This window comes from Pituophis catenifer, unplaced genomic scaffold (genome assembly GCF_029215685.1).
Source record: "Pituophis catenifer annectens isolate HBS135680 unplaced genomic scaffold, rPitCat1.0.hap2 SCAF_8, whole genome shotgun sequence".
NCBI lineage: Eukaryota > Metazoa > Chordata > Lepidosauria > Squamata > Colubridae > Pituophis > Pituophis catenifer.
The window spans coordinates 5,292,410-5,309,752 of NW_027256888.1; the positions used below are offsets into that span (position 1 = coordinate 5,292,410).

A 17,343-nucleotide genomic window follows, 5' to 3' on the forward strand; every position below is an offset into this window, starting at 1 on the left:
AAAGCAATTTTGTGATCATTGCTTTAATAAAGCATAAAGCATATTCTAGCTTGTTATTTCACTGAAATATCATTCAGTCTACAATTATATTCTTTTTCATCTCTGTTTGCTGGTTGTCTTCACCAGGGGAAAGTCATAGATCAGTGATAACTTGCTTGTTGGGGCCGTGCTCCGGAAAAGCCAAATTTCTGGATTCTAGCACGCATGCGTCCCTGACAATCAGCTGGCTGGCACACATGCACACACTAGTTTTCAGCACTGCTGTGCGTGCGAAGGGATCACACTCTGGAAAAGCCAAACTTCTGGGTTCTGGCATGCATGCATCCCTGACAATCAGCTGGCTGGCGAGCATGTGCACACCGGTTTTCAGCACTGCTGTACATGTGAAGGGATCGCACTCCGGAAAAGCTAAACTTCTGGATTCTGGCATGCATGCATCCCTGACAATCAGCTGGCTGGCACGCATGTGCACGCCGGTTTTCAGCACTGCTGCATGTGCAAAGGGATCGCACTCTGGAAAAGCTAAACTTCCGGATTCTGGCATCCATGCGTCCCTGACAATCAGCTGGCTGGCGCGCATGGGCACACCAGTTTTCAGCACTGCTGCGCATGCGAAGGGATCGCACTCCGGAAAAGCCAAATTTCCAGATTCTGGCATGCATGTGTGCCTGACAATCAGCTGGCTGGCACGCATGCGCACACTAGTTTTCAGCACTGCTGTGCGTGCGAAGGGATCGCACTCCGGAAAAGCCAAATTTCCAGGTTCTGGCATGCATGCATCCCTGATAATCAGCTGGCTGGCACGCATGCGCACACCAGTTTTCAGCACTGCCGTGTGCGCGAAGGACAGCTGATCATTGTGTGCGCATGCGTGCCAGAAACCCGGAAGACAAACAGGCAAGGCCGCGCCTGTTTGGGCACACCCGCCATAGGTTCTCCATCACGGTCATAGATGGACAATTCTAGATACTATAAAAAGGAGTACATTTCATTAAACCATGCTTGCTTTACAAAATCATGGTTTAAATTCAAGTTTGACCAGTAGAAATAATGGTTAGGAATCGTTCTAGAGGATCTTGGGCAGAAAATTGCTACGATATTAAATTAGAGCTACTCAAGCCTGAAGAATATATGACCAAATGTCCTTGAGGAAACATTCTAATTTTAAAGCTAGAAGTCTGCACATCCGTGACTCTCTTAAGGTTGTTTTTAATTAGAAGGCTTTAATCACTGGAAGCTTTCAAGAAGAGACTGGGCTGCCATCTGTCAAAAATGGTGTAGGGTCTGTTTGGGCAGGTGGTTGGATTAGATGACACAAGCAGTGGTGGGATTCAACCGGTTCGGGCCGGTTCAGGCTGGCCCCTCCCCTCCCCGCCCCTTCCAGGAGTCCCCGCACGCCCCATTTTGCTCCCAGGTAAGTGCAGGGAGGCCTACTACACCCAAAATGGGGCATGGGTGGATGCGATGCAGGGCACCAATTGCACCGTTTTTGCTCCCAGGAGGCTGCAGAGAGGCCTACTAGGCCCAAAACAGGGTGCGGGGGTGTGTGCCGTGTGGCCCCCCCCTCCATGGCCCATTTTTGCTCCCAGGGGGGTGCTACCTGTGACACCCCATAGCCACGCCCACCATGGCCACGCCCACCCAGCTAGTCATTAGGGCAGAGAATCGATTTTTAAATTATTTGAATCCCACCACTGCATACAAGGTCCCTTCCAACTCTGTTAATCTGTAAATCTTGAAAATTCATGAATGTATAATACATCTATGACTTGTCCTGTAATTCTACATTTGCAGAACCGTCTCCTTTAAGATCAGAACCATGTTGCTCTCTAAATAGCACGAGTGGTACTTATTGATTAGTAAGTTGTGCTAAAATAGAGTTCTCAACAGTGGTGAAATCCAAATTTTTTTACTACCGGTTCTGTGGGCGTGGCTTAGTGGGCATGGTGTGGCGTGGTGGGTGTGGCTTGGTGGGCATGGCCACTCTCTGTCTCTGTCTCTCTCTGTCTCTCTTTGTCTCTGTCTGTCTGTCTGTCTCTTTCTCTTTGTCTCTCTTTCTCTTTCTCTGTCTGTCTGTCTCTCTGTCTCTCTTTGTCTCTGTCTGTCTCTTTCTCTTTGTCTCTGTCTGTCTGTCTCTCTTTCTCTTTGTCTCTCTTTATCTCTCTTTCTCTGTCTCTGTCTGTCTCTCTCTCTCTTTCTCTGTCTCTCTGTCTCTGTCTGTCTGTCTGTCTCTGTCTCTATCTCTCTTTATCTCTCTTTCTCTGTCTCTCTCTGTCTGGCTCTGTCTCTCTGTCTCTGTCTCTGTCTCTGTCTCTCTCTTTGTCTTTCTCTCTTCATCTCTCTTTATCTCTCTTTCTCTGTCTCTCTCTGTCTGTCTGTCTGTCTCTGTCTCTCTGTCTCTGTCTCTCTTTCTCTTTATCTCTTTGTCTCTCTTTATCGCTCTTTATCTCTCTTTCTCTGTCTCTCTCTCTCTCTGCTTCAAAACTGATTCAAAAGATAGGCAAAAGTGCCTCTTTCAGCCTCTTTGTGTGAGCCTGAAATAAAGTTGTGCCTGCTTTAAGACTCTCATCAACTTCAGTGAGTCAAATACTTTCTCCTTTCTATATGCGGCTTCAAGAATAGGACAGCCAAGAGGGGAAGCAATCTAGAGAAAGCTCTAATTACAGCTTGCCACGAATAGACTTAAAATAAAACAGAGTAGTCGTCTTCAATTATCTCAAAGGGGCTTTTTTTCAGGAGGCAACTGGACTTTCTTGGTTCTTTTGAAGACGTTTCACTTCTCATCCAAGAAGCTTCTTCAGCTCTGACAGGATAGTGGGGAACGGAATCCTGTCAGAGTTGAAGAAGCTTCTTGAATGAGAAGCGAAACCCCTTCAAAAGAAAAAAAAAGAAAAGAAAGTCCAGTTGTCTCCTGAAAAAAGCACCGTTGGGACAACAATGACCTGGATGTCTGAACATCTCTACAGACATTTAATCTTCAATTATATTTAAAAGGGGGGTGGGAATCACAGGAGGGCTATTGGCTTTTACCTTCTTTGCCACCTCTGCTAATAAAAAAGTTTTTCCGGTGCATGGCCCTCCATAGACGATCAGAGGATTAACGTGGCCCATTTTCTTTGGCAGGAGGTATTTACGCATGATAGTTTTGGCCTCACATCTATATTCGTAGAAGGAAGAGTAAGTTCTAGCCAGAGAGGTGTGTTGCAGGACCTCATCAAAAATCCAGTCCGTCTCTATGTCGAAATTCTGTTGGACTGTTGCTTGGATGATGTCGATCATGTCTTCGTAGAACTGTTTGCCGAGGCCTTCGATGTAGTGGCTCTCCACCTCTTGGGTGTAACCGTACTTGATGTCACAATGGGTAACGGAAGTGTAGACTCTCAAGTTGGACGAAGCCACAATGGTGGGTACAAATTCGTCCCTCAGTCGGATGAGTTTCTCAAGCGCTTCTGGATCCCTCAGAAACTTCCCGCCTCCGTGAAGCACGTCAATGTATTTCTCCATCTCGGGAGCCTTCACAAAACGGTCGATGTTGGCAATCTTCCGGATATAACAAACACACTTCTTTAAAAAAGCCGGGGTTTGTTTTCCTAAGGCAAAATCGAATTCGTCTTCGATAGCTGTGAGGAAGAGAGAGAAAAAAATAAGAGAACATCAAGATTGCGGAGAATAAAGTGGAATCTGCTGCGTGGAATCCAAATTTACTAGGCCATATCAAAGGTGCTTTTTTTTCCCAAGAGGCAACTGGACTTTCTGGTTTTTCTTTGAAGACGTTTCACTTCTCATCCAAGAAGCTTCTTCAGGTCTGACCAGATGGTGGGGAAGTTCCTAAGGTTGGCTGGGGGAATTCTGGGAGTTGAAGTCCACCCACCTTAAAGTTCCTGAGATTGGTTGGGGGAATTTTGGGAGCTGAAGTCCACCCACCTTAAAGTTCCTGAGATTGGTTGGGGGAATTTTGGGAGCTGAAGTCCACCCACCTTAAAGTTCCTGAGATTGGTTGGGGGAATTCTGGGAGTTGAAGTCCACCCACCTTAAAGTTCCTGAGATTGGTTGGGGGAATTTTGGGAGCTGAAGTCCACCCACCTTAAAGTTCCTGAGATTGGTTGGGGGAATTTTGGGAGCTGAAGTCCACCCACCTTAAAGTTCCTGAGATTGGTTGGGGGAATTCTGGGAGTTGAAGTCCACCCACCTTAAAGTTCCTGAGATTGGTTGGGGGAATTCTGGGAGTTGAAGTCCACCCACCTTAAAGTTCCTGAGATTGGTTGGGGGAATTTTGGGAGCTGAAGTCCACCCACCTTAAAGTTCCTGAGATTGGTTGGGGGAATTTTGGGAGCTGAAGTCCACCCACCTTAAAGTTCCTGAGATTGGTTGGGGGAATTCTGGGAGTTGAAGTCCACCCACCTTAAAGTTCCTGAGATTGGTTGGGGGAATTCTGGGAGTTGAAGTCCACCCACCTTAAAGTTCCTGAGATTGGTTGGGGGAATTTTGGGAGCTGAAGTCCACCCATCTGAAAGTTCCTGAGATTGGTTGGGGGAATTCTGGGAGTTGAAGTCCACCCACCTTAAAGTTCCTGAGATTGGTTGGGGGAATTCTGGGAGTTGAAGTCCACCCACCTTAAAGTTCCTGAGATTGGTTGGGGGAATTCTGGGAGTTGAAGTCCACCCACCTTAAAGTTCCTGAGATTGGTTGGGGGAATTCTGGGAGTTGAAGTCCACCCACCTTAAAGTTCCTGAGATTGGTTGGGGGAATTTTGGGAGCTGAAGTCCACCCATCTGAAAGTTCCTGAGATTGGTTGGGGGAATTCTGGGAGTTGAAGTCCACCCACCTTAAAGTTCCTGAGATTGGTTGGGGGAATTCTGGGAGTTGAAGTCCACCCACCTTAAAGTTCCTGAGATTGGTTGGGGGAATTTTGGGAGCTGAAGTCCACCCATCTGAAAGTTCCTGAGATTGGTTGGGAATATTCTGGGAGTTGAAGTCCACCCATCTTAAAGTTCTTGAGGTTGACTGGTTGGGGGGGAATTCTGGGAGCTGCTGTCCACCCATCTTAAATGTCTATGGAGATTCTCAGTCATCCAGGTCATGGTTATCCCAAAGGTATTTTTTTCAAGAGGCAACTGGACTTCTTTGTTTTTCATTGAAGAAGCTTCTCTTCAAATCCAAGAAGCTTCTTCAGCTCTGACTGGATGGTGGAGAATGGAAGGATTTATATTCCTTGCAAACTGTTCTGTCCCCAACCCCACGCACACACACCAACAGACGTTCAGGAGTTAAAGACTAAACCAGCCGGCAAAATCCTTTTCCTTATGATAACGGAACTTGGCATCAACCTAGTGGCTGCCTGCCAAAAGTTTATTATTTACAAAGAGGAGAGATAACTTCTCCCCACTTCTAATACATCAAAGGAAAGCAGTTCAATAATTACGGAATTAAATCAAGTCCAGAGATACTTCCAGCAAAGTCTATAGCAAAAGTCTGGCAATGCAGAATGGCGTGGAAGCTTTCAGCTTTGTTCGTCACAAGGTTTGACTGGCCACCACGCTCCCTTTTATATCCTGTGGGGTGTGGTCCAGTGACTCAGCCTAATCTCGGGCATGCCTTTTCTTCCGTTGCGCGCGCTTATCTCTGCGACGCTGGCGTGGATCCAGCCAAGAATCATTACCCTCATCACTGTCCATCTGTGGCTGCGTGGACGTGCTTGGCCCCGGCCCTATCTCTTGCCCTTCAGCAGACACCGAAGGCATTGCCAGAGAGGAGGGTCCTGGAGAGGGAGGCCTTGCCAACTCCTCTCCTTCACTCTCAGAGTCCTCTCCTGCTGATGACACAGGCTCCGGTAACAGAGCCACAACACAGACAACTGGTCATTTGCATTCTTTTTAGCAAGTCATTGAGGCCATCTGGAGGTTTATCTGTGTCCTCGGGGTCACCTGAGTAGTGCAAATGAGTGTGGAGCCTTCTTGGAACTGCTGAAAGGGCTGTAGATTGGAGATAGATGACAGCTGAAGAAGCTTCTTGGATGAGAAGTCTTCAAAGAAAAACCAGAAAGTCCAGGTGCCTCTTGAAAAAGCACCTTTGGGACAACCATGACCTGGATGACTGAGAATCTCCATAGACATTTAGCTATACAATACAGAGCTGAAGAAGCTTCTTGGATGGGAAGCAAAACGTCTTCAAAGAATAGTAAGAAGGTCCAGTTGCCTCTAGAAAAAGCATCTTTGGGAAAACCATGACCTGGATGACTGAGAATCTCCATAGACATTTAGGCCGTATCAAGCTCTATCAAGCTTCTCTAATTGTTTCCCCATATTCTATTCTTGGGGCTAGGAAGACAAAGCCAGTTATGCTCTATACAGGTAGTCCTCGACTTACAACCGTTCATTTAGCGACAGTTCGAACTGACAACAGCACTGGAGAAAGTGACTTATGACCAGTGGTGGGATTCAAGTAATTTAACAACCGGTTCTCTGCCCTAATGAATTCTTCCAACAACCAGTTTGCCAAATTGCTCAGAAAGTTAACAACCGGTTCTCCCGAACTGGCTGAATCCCACCATTGCTTATGACCATTTTTCACACTTTGCCGGTTCGGCGAACCAGAGAAAATTTCCACTACCAGTTCACTTGAACCGGTTAAAACTGGCCTCTGCTTACTACCATTGTAGCATTATCATCTGTCACATGATCAAAACTCAGATGCTTGGCGACTGATTCGTATTTATGTCCTGGGCTGTGTATGTCTGTCACGTGATTGACCTTCGGTGACCTTCCGATGAGTGAAATCAGACGGGGAAGCCTGATTCGCTCAGCCACCATGTCAGCAGCTTAACAATTGCAGTGGTCCGTTTAGCAACGGTGGCAAGGAAGGTTGCACAACGGGAGCAAAACTCACTTGAACAAACGCCTGACTCAACCACAGCAACGCGAGGCTCTCATCAGAATGGAGGAAGCTCCTTGGGATGAGAAGCAAAACCTCTTCAAAGAAAAACCAGAAAGTCCGGTGGCCTCTTGTAAAAAAAAAGCCTAAAAAATAAAGCACCTTGGGGGATGGCTTCTATTGTGGTCATAAGTCCAGGACAACCTCTACAGTGTCTTTTCTATCTCTTCATCATTTCAGGAGTGGGCCTGAAGAGACATAATTTAGGAACAATAATCCCTGCGATGGAGAATTGCATACCATTATTGCTACGATTCAGATCCAAGGAGCTTTTTTTTTTTGGGGGGGGGGACATACTTCCCTGATCGGGTGCAATCCTATCTCAGCTAAATATCTGTCTACGCACTGTGCACCTGGATTTTATGTTTACCAGAGGAAAGATAGCGCTTTGCTTGACTGTGTTTCATTTTCCCCTTTTCATACAGTATCTTCACGGCTGTCTTAAACATCACCTTAATTTCTTCTGATATCTCCTGCCATTTGCTCTCACTGACAGGGTTGCAAGAGGCTTCCATCTTTAAAGCAACAAAAAGACAAAAAGAAAGGAGAGAAAAAAAAGAGAGAGAGAGAGAGAGAGGGAAGATCAGTGCCAGGGTTTAGACAATCGCATAAAACAGGCTCGATAAAATTAACTTGGCAGGTTTTATGTTTTTTAATACAGGGGTGTCCAACTCAAGGACCGTGGGCCGGATCCAGCCTGTGGGGGTGCTTAAATCTGGCCCGTAGGGCCTGGCTGAAAATATCAAAGGACTGGTCCGCGGTGCTTCTGCTGGCCAAAATAGGCCGCAGGGGAGCTGTGTGTGCCCCCCCACCACGGCCCGTTTTCGGCCTCCCTGGCCTCCAGCAGCACTCTGCCCACCATGGCCCCACCTACCCCAGCCATATAGTTGTGTTAAAATGAAACTAACCTTTAGATCAGTGGTGAAATCCAATTTTTTTTTAACTACCGGTTCTGTGGGCGTGGCTTAGTGGGCGTGGCAGGGGAAGAATACTGCAAAATCCCCATTCCCTCCTGACTCCTAGGGGAAGGATACTGCAAAATCTCCATTCCCACCCCACTCTGGGGCCAGCCAGAGGTGGTATTTGCCAGTTCTCCGAACTGCTCAAAATTTCCGCTACCGGTTCGTCAGAACCTGTCAGAACCTGTTGGATTTCACCCTTGCCTCCAAGGTCCCTTCCAACTCTGTTATTCTCTTCTATTTTTCACACTTACGACCATCACATCACCCCATGGCCATATGATTTACATTCGGAGGCTTGACTGACCTGTATTTATGGCATTATCACTGTCCCGTGACCACTTTCCATGACTTTCTGACAAGCCAATTTCAACGGGGAAGCCAGATTCGCTTAACAAACGTGTCCCTCATTTAACCACTGCAGCGCTTCACTTCTCTAACGTGGCAAGAAAAGTCAGAAAACGGGGCAAAACTCACTGAACAAATTTCTCGCTTAGCAACATATATTCAGGGCTCCATGGTGGTCGTACGTTGAGGACTACCTGTGTTAGAATATGCGTGTGTTGTGGGCATGTACCATAGTTTATTGTACCTAAGAAGAAAAATGTACATTTCTAGTACTTTCCCATAGAAAAAATTGATTCCGAATCTAGGGGGTGTAGACTACCTTTCCTGCCCCATCTGTTTCCTTTCTGAAATATTGTCTCCATGGCAACCATCAGCAGGGAGGGACATGGTTCTTGCACGAACTCTTAATGATGGAAAGTATCCATGGCAACTCTCCCATGCTGTTATTTCCTCCTCATCTCCCATCCCTCCCCAGGTCTGATAACTTGAAGGACTTCTAAACATAAAACAAGAAACTTGGATGGGCAGGTGAAGGAATGAGTAGTTTCACTACGTCCAGTACATCCAGCCTGTTGAAGAGAAGGGTTAGGGAGGACATGATGATGTTTTTCCAGTACTTATGGGGCAGTTGACTTATTCTCCAAAGCACCAGAGGACAGGTCAAGAAGTAATGGGTGGACCCTTGTTAAGGAGAGAAGCAACCTAGAACTAAGGAGAAATTTCCTGGCGGTGAGAACAATTAATCAATGGAAGAGCTTCCTTCCTTGAGCTGTGGGTGCTTCATCATTGGAGGTTTTGAAAAACAGAATGGGACAAATCGCCACGGCCATCTCACCACAGTTAATTCACCACAGCCATTTCATCGTGGCCAACCAACCTCGGACATCTCGCTATGGTCCTCTTGTAGTGGCCAACTCACTGTGAGGCAGCTTGCTGGGGCCATGGTGGGTGTGGCCAGGGGGTGTGACAGTCAGCACTTGGCCTCCTGCACCCCCTTGGGAGCAAAAATGGGCTGCGGGGGGTGGAGGGGACATGCCGCTCCCCCATGCCCCATTTTGGGCCTAGTAGGCCTCCCTGCACTTACCTGGGAGCCAAAATGGGGTGCTTGGGGACTCCTGGAAGGGGCGGGGCAGGGCCAGGCCAGCCAACAATTTAACTACTGGTTCACCTGAACCGGCCCCAACTGGCTGAATCCCACCACTGCATACATCTCCATAAACCAGTGAGGCTTTTGAACATTTTATGTATTTTAGATACACCCGTAACATTGTACAAGAAAGAAGGGCAGAATCTGGGGGCGGAGAGAAAAGAGGAAGCAGCCTAGAATCCCTACATAGCCGCAAGTGAACTAAGTCCAATTCCTCTTGAATTCCCTTGACTCTTATCTAATTTATCTAACTCAAAGGTGCTCACTTTTGAGAAGATTCCTGTTCATAGGAGGTGTAAATAGCAATAAATCAGCTTCATTGGAGCTTCATGGTCTTTCATGCCTGACAAGCATTGTCTTGATTATTTAATAGAAAGAGAAGAGAGAGAAGGAGAGAAAAATAAATACGGGAAAGGCGTGTGAAAGTTAGGGTAGATTAGCCATGGAATCTATGCTTTGCATTTGAGCTACAAAAATGTAAGACCTTGATTTCACGTAAACAACAAAATCTTGATTTCCTGAAGCATCTTCTGTTTATCGGGGTTCCTGCTTAGAGGAAGAACACATGTGCAGCTTTATGCATGAAGATGCTCACCCTGCAGATACTGTGGTCTCTAGAGGGGCTATATCGTTGGATCGACACTGACAGGGAGCGAAGCATAAAACGGAGTGCTCACACATTCAGCAATCTGGACAATGTAACTCGCAAATTAGGTTTATATTTACTGTAATGGATATCAGTTTGCCATGACTTCAACGAAGGTATCTTGGGAACTTTGCTGAGGACCGCTGAGATTTTGAGGTCAGATAATTTTTTTAGCTTTCTCAGAGAACTACAATTCTCAGAAGAAATGTCAGGTGCGAAAGTCCAGGTCCATAAGTGAAGATCCAATTAAGCTGGTTTATTGCTAAACAGCCTGTGATCTTCTCAAGTAACGGTGAGCAACCAGTTGGGAGTTAAGTAAGAATCAACAGAATTCAAGGGGATGTTGGATTTAGTCTGCTTGTGGCTACGTAGAGATTCTAAGATAATCCCTCTTTTGACTCCGCCCTCAGTCCCTTGCCCTGCAAAAAGAGACATGTCCTAAATCAGGGGTGTCAAACTCAAGGCCTCGGGGGGGGGCAGATGCGACCCGCGGGGTGCTTATATCTGGTCCGCGGGGTTGTCCTGGAAACAGCGAAGGACCAGTTCGCGGTACCTCTGTCAATGAAAATGGAGCTCACGAGAGTCGTGCGTGGCTCTCCTGAGCGCCGTTTTCACTGGCAGAGGGTTGCAAGAGGCCGTCTCAGCCGAAAACGGAGCTCAGGAGCCCGTTTTCGCTGGCAGAGCGCTCGGGCCACCACAGGTGCCCCCCAACACAAGTGATGTCATGCTGTCCATGCCCATCCTCCCCCCTGAAGTCAAACACAACCCTGATGCGGCCCTCAATGAAATCGAGTTTGACACTCCTGTTCTAAATCAACAGCACATGAAGATTTACCATATTGGGATTGCTCTTCAGAATGTCCGGTTTCGGCTTGAGGTAATAAGTTGGGGGCACAGCGTTCTCATCCCGGCAGTAGCACTCTTCCAAAATCTTGGTTTCTAGCTTGGCCTCAATAGCGGCATCCAGGATCATTTCGAATTCTGAGGATTCCACTTCCCCCGGGATCCGGATACTTCCGTATTTTTCTCCCAAAAGACCCTGTTGTGGAGACAACACAGAACAACATTCAGGAACAATGCCGACGACATTGTCCATAAAAGCTTAGACAGCCATTTTCCTTGTTCCAAGAGGTTAATAAGCCCAATAACAAGAACAAATTGGAAATAGTACAAATTTCATTTTCCTAGTCTCAACAATGTAGAGAAAGGGGGAACTATGCCCCATAAAACACAGCTATTGGGGAGAATGAGTGTGTGAGAGAGACAGGTAGATTTCGACTTAACGACCGCAATTGAGCCCAACATTTCTGTCGTTAAGGGAGACATTTGTTAAGTGAGCTTGTAACCCATTTTACAACCTTCCTTGCCATACTGTTGTGGCCCGCCAGCGGCCTGCGTGGATTGTGGCTGATCCTGATGACGAGGAGGCTGGTGTGGGGTGGCGCCAGCAGCCTGTGCAGCCGGCACTTGCGTCGGGCAGCGAGGAGGCTGAAGAGGATGGGGTGCCAGAGGCAGAGACTCAACCAGGGCCTTCAGAAGCTCCAGAGGCTCCTTCAAGTGGAGAGAGCGAAGCAGAGGAGCCTCTCCTCAATGCTCGAGCACACAGGGCTGCCAAAAGGCAGGAGTAGCTACTCAGGAGGAGGAGGTCTCCTCATGAGTAAGGTTTGAGGATAATTGGCCACTCCCTTAGCCTATTTAAGTCGCACGCAGTTAGTCATTTCTTGCTGGAAACAATGTGTAATTATTACAGAGCATTTTGGAGAGTGAGTGTCTTATCGTATCTTGTTTTCTGGGCTGGTTGCCAACCTTTGCTTTGTTTATTCTTGGTACGTTATAACTTTGATAAGGACCGTTGGTGTGTGTCACAATCCTTGGGAATCCGGAGCTGGGGCAGAACACATACTTGTTAAATAAATCACTGCAGTTAAGTTAGTAACAGGGTTGTTAAGTGAATCTGGCTTCCTCATTGATTTTGCTTGTCAGAAGATCTCAAAAGGGGATCACCTGATCTGGGACACTGCAACCGTCATAAATACGGGTCAGTTGCCAAGCGTCGGAATTTTGATCACACAACCATGGGATGCTGCAATGGTCGTAAGTGTGAAAAACAGACAGATTTAACAGATTAACAAGAGTTGGAAGGGGTCTGTAGGTCATCTAGTCCAACCCCCCGCCCAAGCAGGAGACCCTACTTTTTTTTTCAGTGCGGTTGTAACTTTGATCGGTCACTAAATGAAACTGTTGTACGTGGAGGATTAACTGTATTCTACAGCAAAATTTATTTTCATCCGATTTAACCCCCTTTCAATTTCTAATCGTGGGATGTAAGTCAAAGAGAATTAACTCTTGCTTTTCCAAGCTGCCAGTTGTAATGCAAGGGGAATCACGGAACCCAAAGTAGCATTTTTATTAATTCCTCCACTGTTTGCAAAGAATCGTAATATTCCCACCTACCACACCCTAATTGAAAGCCATGTTCAAACATTAAACACTATGTACAAAAACATATTCCTGGGCCTGGAAAACTAGTTTTTGAGATTCAGCCAGCAGATGGCATTATTTGACCTAATAATTTGATTTTTTAAAAAACGAAACGCCGTATTTACAGTAACAGAAAATTGGAATATATGATTATTTATACCAGCAGGTGTGAGACCTAACATGTTGAACAGCTGTTTGGACCAATAATTACATATACGTTCTTAATACATCACACCATCTGACTTATGGACGTGAAAAAATGATTTCTTTTTTTATAAGTTTGTGTCCTTGAAGCCCATTCAGATGAAATCGAATCTAGGGCAAAAGGCAAAAACATTAACTTGTCCAGGACCTCATATTTGAGCAAGAATCTGAACCAGGGGTGAAATCCAGCAGGTTCTGACAGGTTCTGGAGAACCGATAGAGGAAATTTTGAGCAGTTCAGAGAACTGGCAAATGCCATCTCTGGCTGGCCCAAGAGTGGGGAGGGAATGGAGATTTTGCAATATCCTTCCCCCAGGAGTGGGGAGGGAATGGAGATTTTACAGTATCATTCCCCTGCCATGCCCACCAAGCCATGCCACGCCCACCAAGTCATGCCCACTGCTTTCTTGGGTTTGCTTGAAGATGTTTCCCTTCTCATCCAAGACTTTTCTTTAGTTCTGACTGAACTGATATTATGAAGATGATACTATGGCAACCAACCTCTTCAGCATAGTTTGCGATGTCTCCTCATGCTGAAGTGACTGGGACTCGGGAGGCAGAGAGTAGATGGGGGCGGGGCCAGTCAGAATTTTTACTACCAGTTCTCCGAACTACTCAAAATTTCCGCTACCGGTTCTCCAGAACTGGTTAGAACCTGCTGAATACCACCTCTGCAAGAAAGTCCAGTTGCCTCTTGAAAAAGCACCTTTGGGACAATCTGGATGACTGAGAATCTCCATAGATCAAGGGTGTCAAACTCGATTTCATTGAGGACCGCATCAACATTGTGTTTGACTTGGGGGGGTTGGGTGTGGGCGGGTGTGGGCGTGGTCAGCTCAACGTCACTCATGTCGTGGGTGCCTGTGGTGGCCTGAGCGCTCTGATAGCAAAAATGGGCTTCCGAGTTCCGTTTTCGGCTGTGGCGGCCTCCTGCAAACATCTACCAGCAGAAATGGAGCTTGGGAGTGCTGTCCACGGCCCTCGCGAGCTCAGTTTTCAGCGGCAAACAGCCTCCTGCAACCCTCTGCGGCCCACCCAAGCTCTGTTTTCACTGGCAGAGGCGCTGTGAGCCAGTCCTTTGCTATTTCCAAGGTGGCCCTACAGGCCAGATCTAATAAACCCACAGGCCGGATCCCAGGCCTTGAGTTTAACACCCCTGCCATTGACAGTTCATGTATACTGCCACTGTCAGCGTCCCAGCACTGACATATAATAAAGAGAGGAGAAGCTTGAACTTTTGCCTACTAAATCCCTTTGAAGATTCTGTCTCCTCGGAGATGGGAGAGGGGGGAGACATTCCTGTGATCTGACGAAGAAGAGATCAGGAAAGTGACTTGGAAGATAGCCAATGAGAAGCAGAGAATTGGGGATCGGAAAGGGAGGGATTGGGGGGCAAAGGTCAGTACTGACCGCGAAAGGCCCAGGATCAGATCACTGTGCTCGAATAAAGAGAAAATTTCCTTAAAGATCGGCAGTTTGGAAATTCATTTATTTTGAGATAGCATCGAAACCTGACAGCCACATGCTGGCTAGGGAATTCTGGAGGTTGAAATCCACATAACATAAAGTTATTAAAGTTCTCCTGCCCTCAGGTGCTATGGAGACTGAATCGATGCCCATTTCTCTGGGCTAGCCCTTCAAGTATTGGGAGATGCCATCATGTCTGTCCTTTGTTACACTAAACGTCCTATTTCCCTCAGCAATTCATTGTATGATGTGGTCTCCAGACCTTCTAACATCCACATTGTTCTTCTCTGCACTCTTTCTAGGGCCTCAGTATCTTTTTTTTTAATTATTTTTTTATTGTGGTAGCCAAAATTGGAGACAATTTTCCAAATATTTATTTATTTATTTTATTTATTTATTTTGTCGCATTTCTTTGCCTCCCAACTCCCAAGGGACTCTGGGTGGCTTACAACAGAGAATAAAACAATGCAACAATATGACCTCACTAGCATAGTGTACAGTGGTATTATCACTTCTCATAATCTCGATACAATCAAGATCAAGTTGGGCCTGGTGGCTCAGCAGACTGATAGCATTGTGATTAACACCAGCTGTCTGCAATTACTGTAAGTTCGAATCTCACCAGCGTTCCATCCTTTCTAAGGTAGGTAAAATGAGGACCCGGTTTGTGGGGGCAATAAGCTGACTTTGTATAAATATACAAAAAGGATGAAGTCTATTGCTTAATGCATTGTAAGCCGCCCTGAGTCTCCGGAGAAGGGAGGCATATAAATCAAATTTAAAAAAAAAAAGTGAGGTACTAATACCACTCTGTAAAGCTTTAGTAAGACCACACCTAAAATAATGCATCCAGTTTTGGTCCCCACACTATAAAAAAGATGTTGAGACTCTAGAAAGAGTGCAGAGAAGAGCAACCAAGATGATTAGATGACTGGAGGCTAAAACATACAATGAACAGTTGTAGAAACTGGGCACGGCTAGTCTAGTGAAGAGAAGGTCCAGGGGAGACATGAGAGCATTCTTCCAGTATTTGAGGGGCTGCCACAGTGAGGAGGGGGCCAAGCTATTTTCCAAAGCGCCTGAAGGCCAGGCAAGGAATAATGGATGGAAACTGAACAAGAAGAGATTCAGCCTAGAAATAAGGAGAAATTTTCCGACAGGGAGATCAATCAACCAGTGGAACAGAAGTTGCCTTCGGAAGTTGTGGGAGCTTCATCACTGGAGGCTTTTAAGAAGAGATTGGATTGCCATTTGTCAGAAATGGTGTAGGGTCTCCTTCTTGGGTGGGAGGTTGGACTAGTGGTCCCCAACCCCCGGTCCGCGGACCGGTGCCGGGCCGTGGAGTACCTGGCACCGGGCCGCGCAGCGGCCGGGGGACATGAACGCTGCAGCGCAAAGGCTCCTGGGCCGTGCGCAAAAGCTCCTGGGCCATGCGCAAAAGCTCCTGGGCCGTGCGCAAAAGCTCCTGGGCCATGCGCAAAGGCTCCAGGGAAGAGAGCCCCGCGCAGGTACGCACGTGTGGCCCAAAGCCCCCACCCCTGCGCGCGCTCAGCGGGCCACGGTAAAATTATCAAAGGCTGATTGGTCCGCGGCGATAAAAAGGTTGGGGACCACTGGACTAGATGACCTGCAATGTCCCTTCCAACTCTGTTAATCTGTTAATCTGATGCAATTCTTCTGTTGATGCAGCCAAGAAACTGCATGGGCTCTTTTGACAGATGCAGTATACACTTAGGTTACTATTCACTTACAAGCAGTGGAAGTAATTTCCCCTTCAGAGGTTTATTTCATTTAGCCTCCAGTATTACTTTTCTAGTAGCATGCCCCTTCAGTAGTACACTATGAATTTTAAATAAAACTTTTATTGTATTAAATTAACCCCTCCTGTATTATGGAACAGGGTGCTTGGAGAAAGGAAATGTTTTATTAATTGTTCGTCAGTATTCTTGGACAATGGCAATAACTACTGTTTCTTCCTAATCTTGTCTGGCTGCACACTTTTTCTTAAATAAAAGGAATCTGTTGCTTTTAACCTTATCCAAAATGTCACATCCAGCGAACAATCTAAAACACAAAAGAGGCAATTTTACACCCTATCAAAGAACGTGAATAGTTTTAAAAAACTATTCTCTGGGAATTCAGTCTGCATTATGAAACCGCAATGCTTTTAAAATCTAAAATGTGATTAGAAAATTGTTAGAAATGAGCTACGTTCAAATATGTTGGCAAAACCAGCAATTAGGAGCAAATGGAATGTCTGCATAAAAGAGAAACTGCCAACAGCAACGAAGATAATCACTTTCCTTCTATTAGGAGTAAAAGCATAGGGGACGTTTTACGGTTGGATATTTTTTTAAAAAATAGAGAGACATTTTCAGTGAATTGGCTGAGGAGCATATATTTTAATTGCCCCGGATGTGATTTTTTCTGCCGAAAGTTCAACGGACAAGATAAGATTTTTCAACTTTATAGAAAGAATTATTTTGTGGAACTGTCTGTCTGAAATATCTTGGAATAGAAGAGAATAATCGTAGCTCAGGGTTGAACTGTGGGGTCCTTGGTGCTCCCTGAGCTTGGTGCTTTTCTTGCGGGCGTTTCATTACCCAACTAGCTAATATCATCAGTGCTAGAAGGGAGTTGTGTTTGTGAAGAGGAGGACTGTGGAATCCTAGGTTCTCTCTGAGCTTGGTGCTTTTCTTGCAGGCGTTTCATTACCCAACTAGCTAACATCATCAGTACTCTGATGAGTGGGCCAGCATTGATTATGATATGCTTAATATAATATTTAATAATATAATATTTAATAATATAATAAGAATATAATATAATGAAATAATATAATATAATGAAATAATATTTAATAATATTTAATAATATAATAATATAATATTTAATAATATAATAATATAATATTTAATAATATAATAATAATATAATATAATATAATATAATATAATATAATATAATATAATATAATATAATATAATAGTCAGGTTTCAATGTCATCTCAAATAAATTGCACTCCCAAACAATTAATCTTTGCTGAAATATTCCATTTATTGAGTACGACAGATCTGGCCCCGACTTCGTCGTAGCCGATACTAGCCCTCTGACCCCCAAACCCTTCCCTTTCCGTTCCCCAATTCTTATCTTCTCATTGG

General features: G+C 45.7%; 1 protein-coding gene across 1 annotated transcript in view; it reads right to left on the reverse strand.

The window, feature by feature from the left end:
- The window catches only part of NWD2 (NACHT and WD repeat domain containing 2), an 81,825-nt gene that overhangs the window by 7,279 nt on the left and 57,203 nt on the right, over positions 1 to 17,343 (reverse strand). The window contains exons 4-6 of the mRNA XM_070949129.1: positions 10,866 to 11,069; positions 7,301 to 7,445; positions 3,031 to 3,620 (exon numbers count right to left, since the gene is read on the reverse strand). Coding sequence (XP_070805230.1) covers positions 3,031 to 3,620; positions 7,301 to 7,445; positions 10,866 to 11,069 — 939 coding nt within the window. The remainder of the gene's footprint in view (positions 1 to 3,030; positions 3,621 to 7,300; positions 7,446 to 10,865; positions 11,070 to 17,343) is intronic.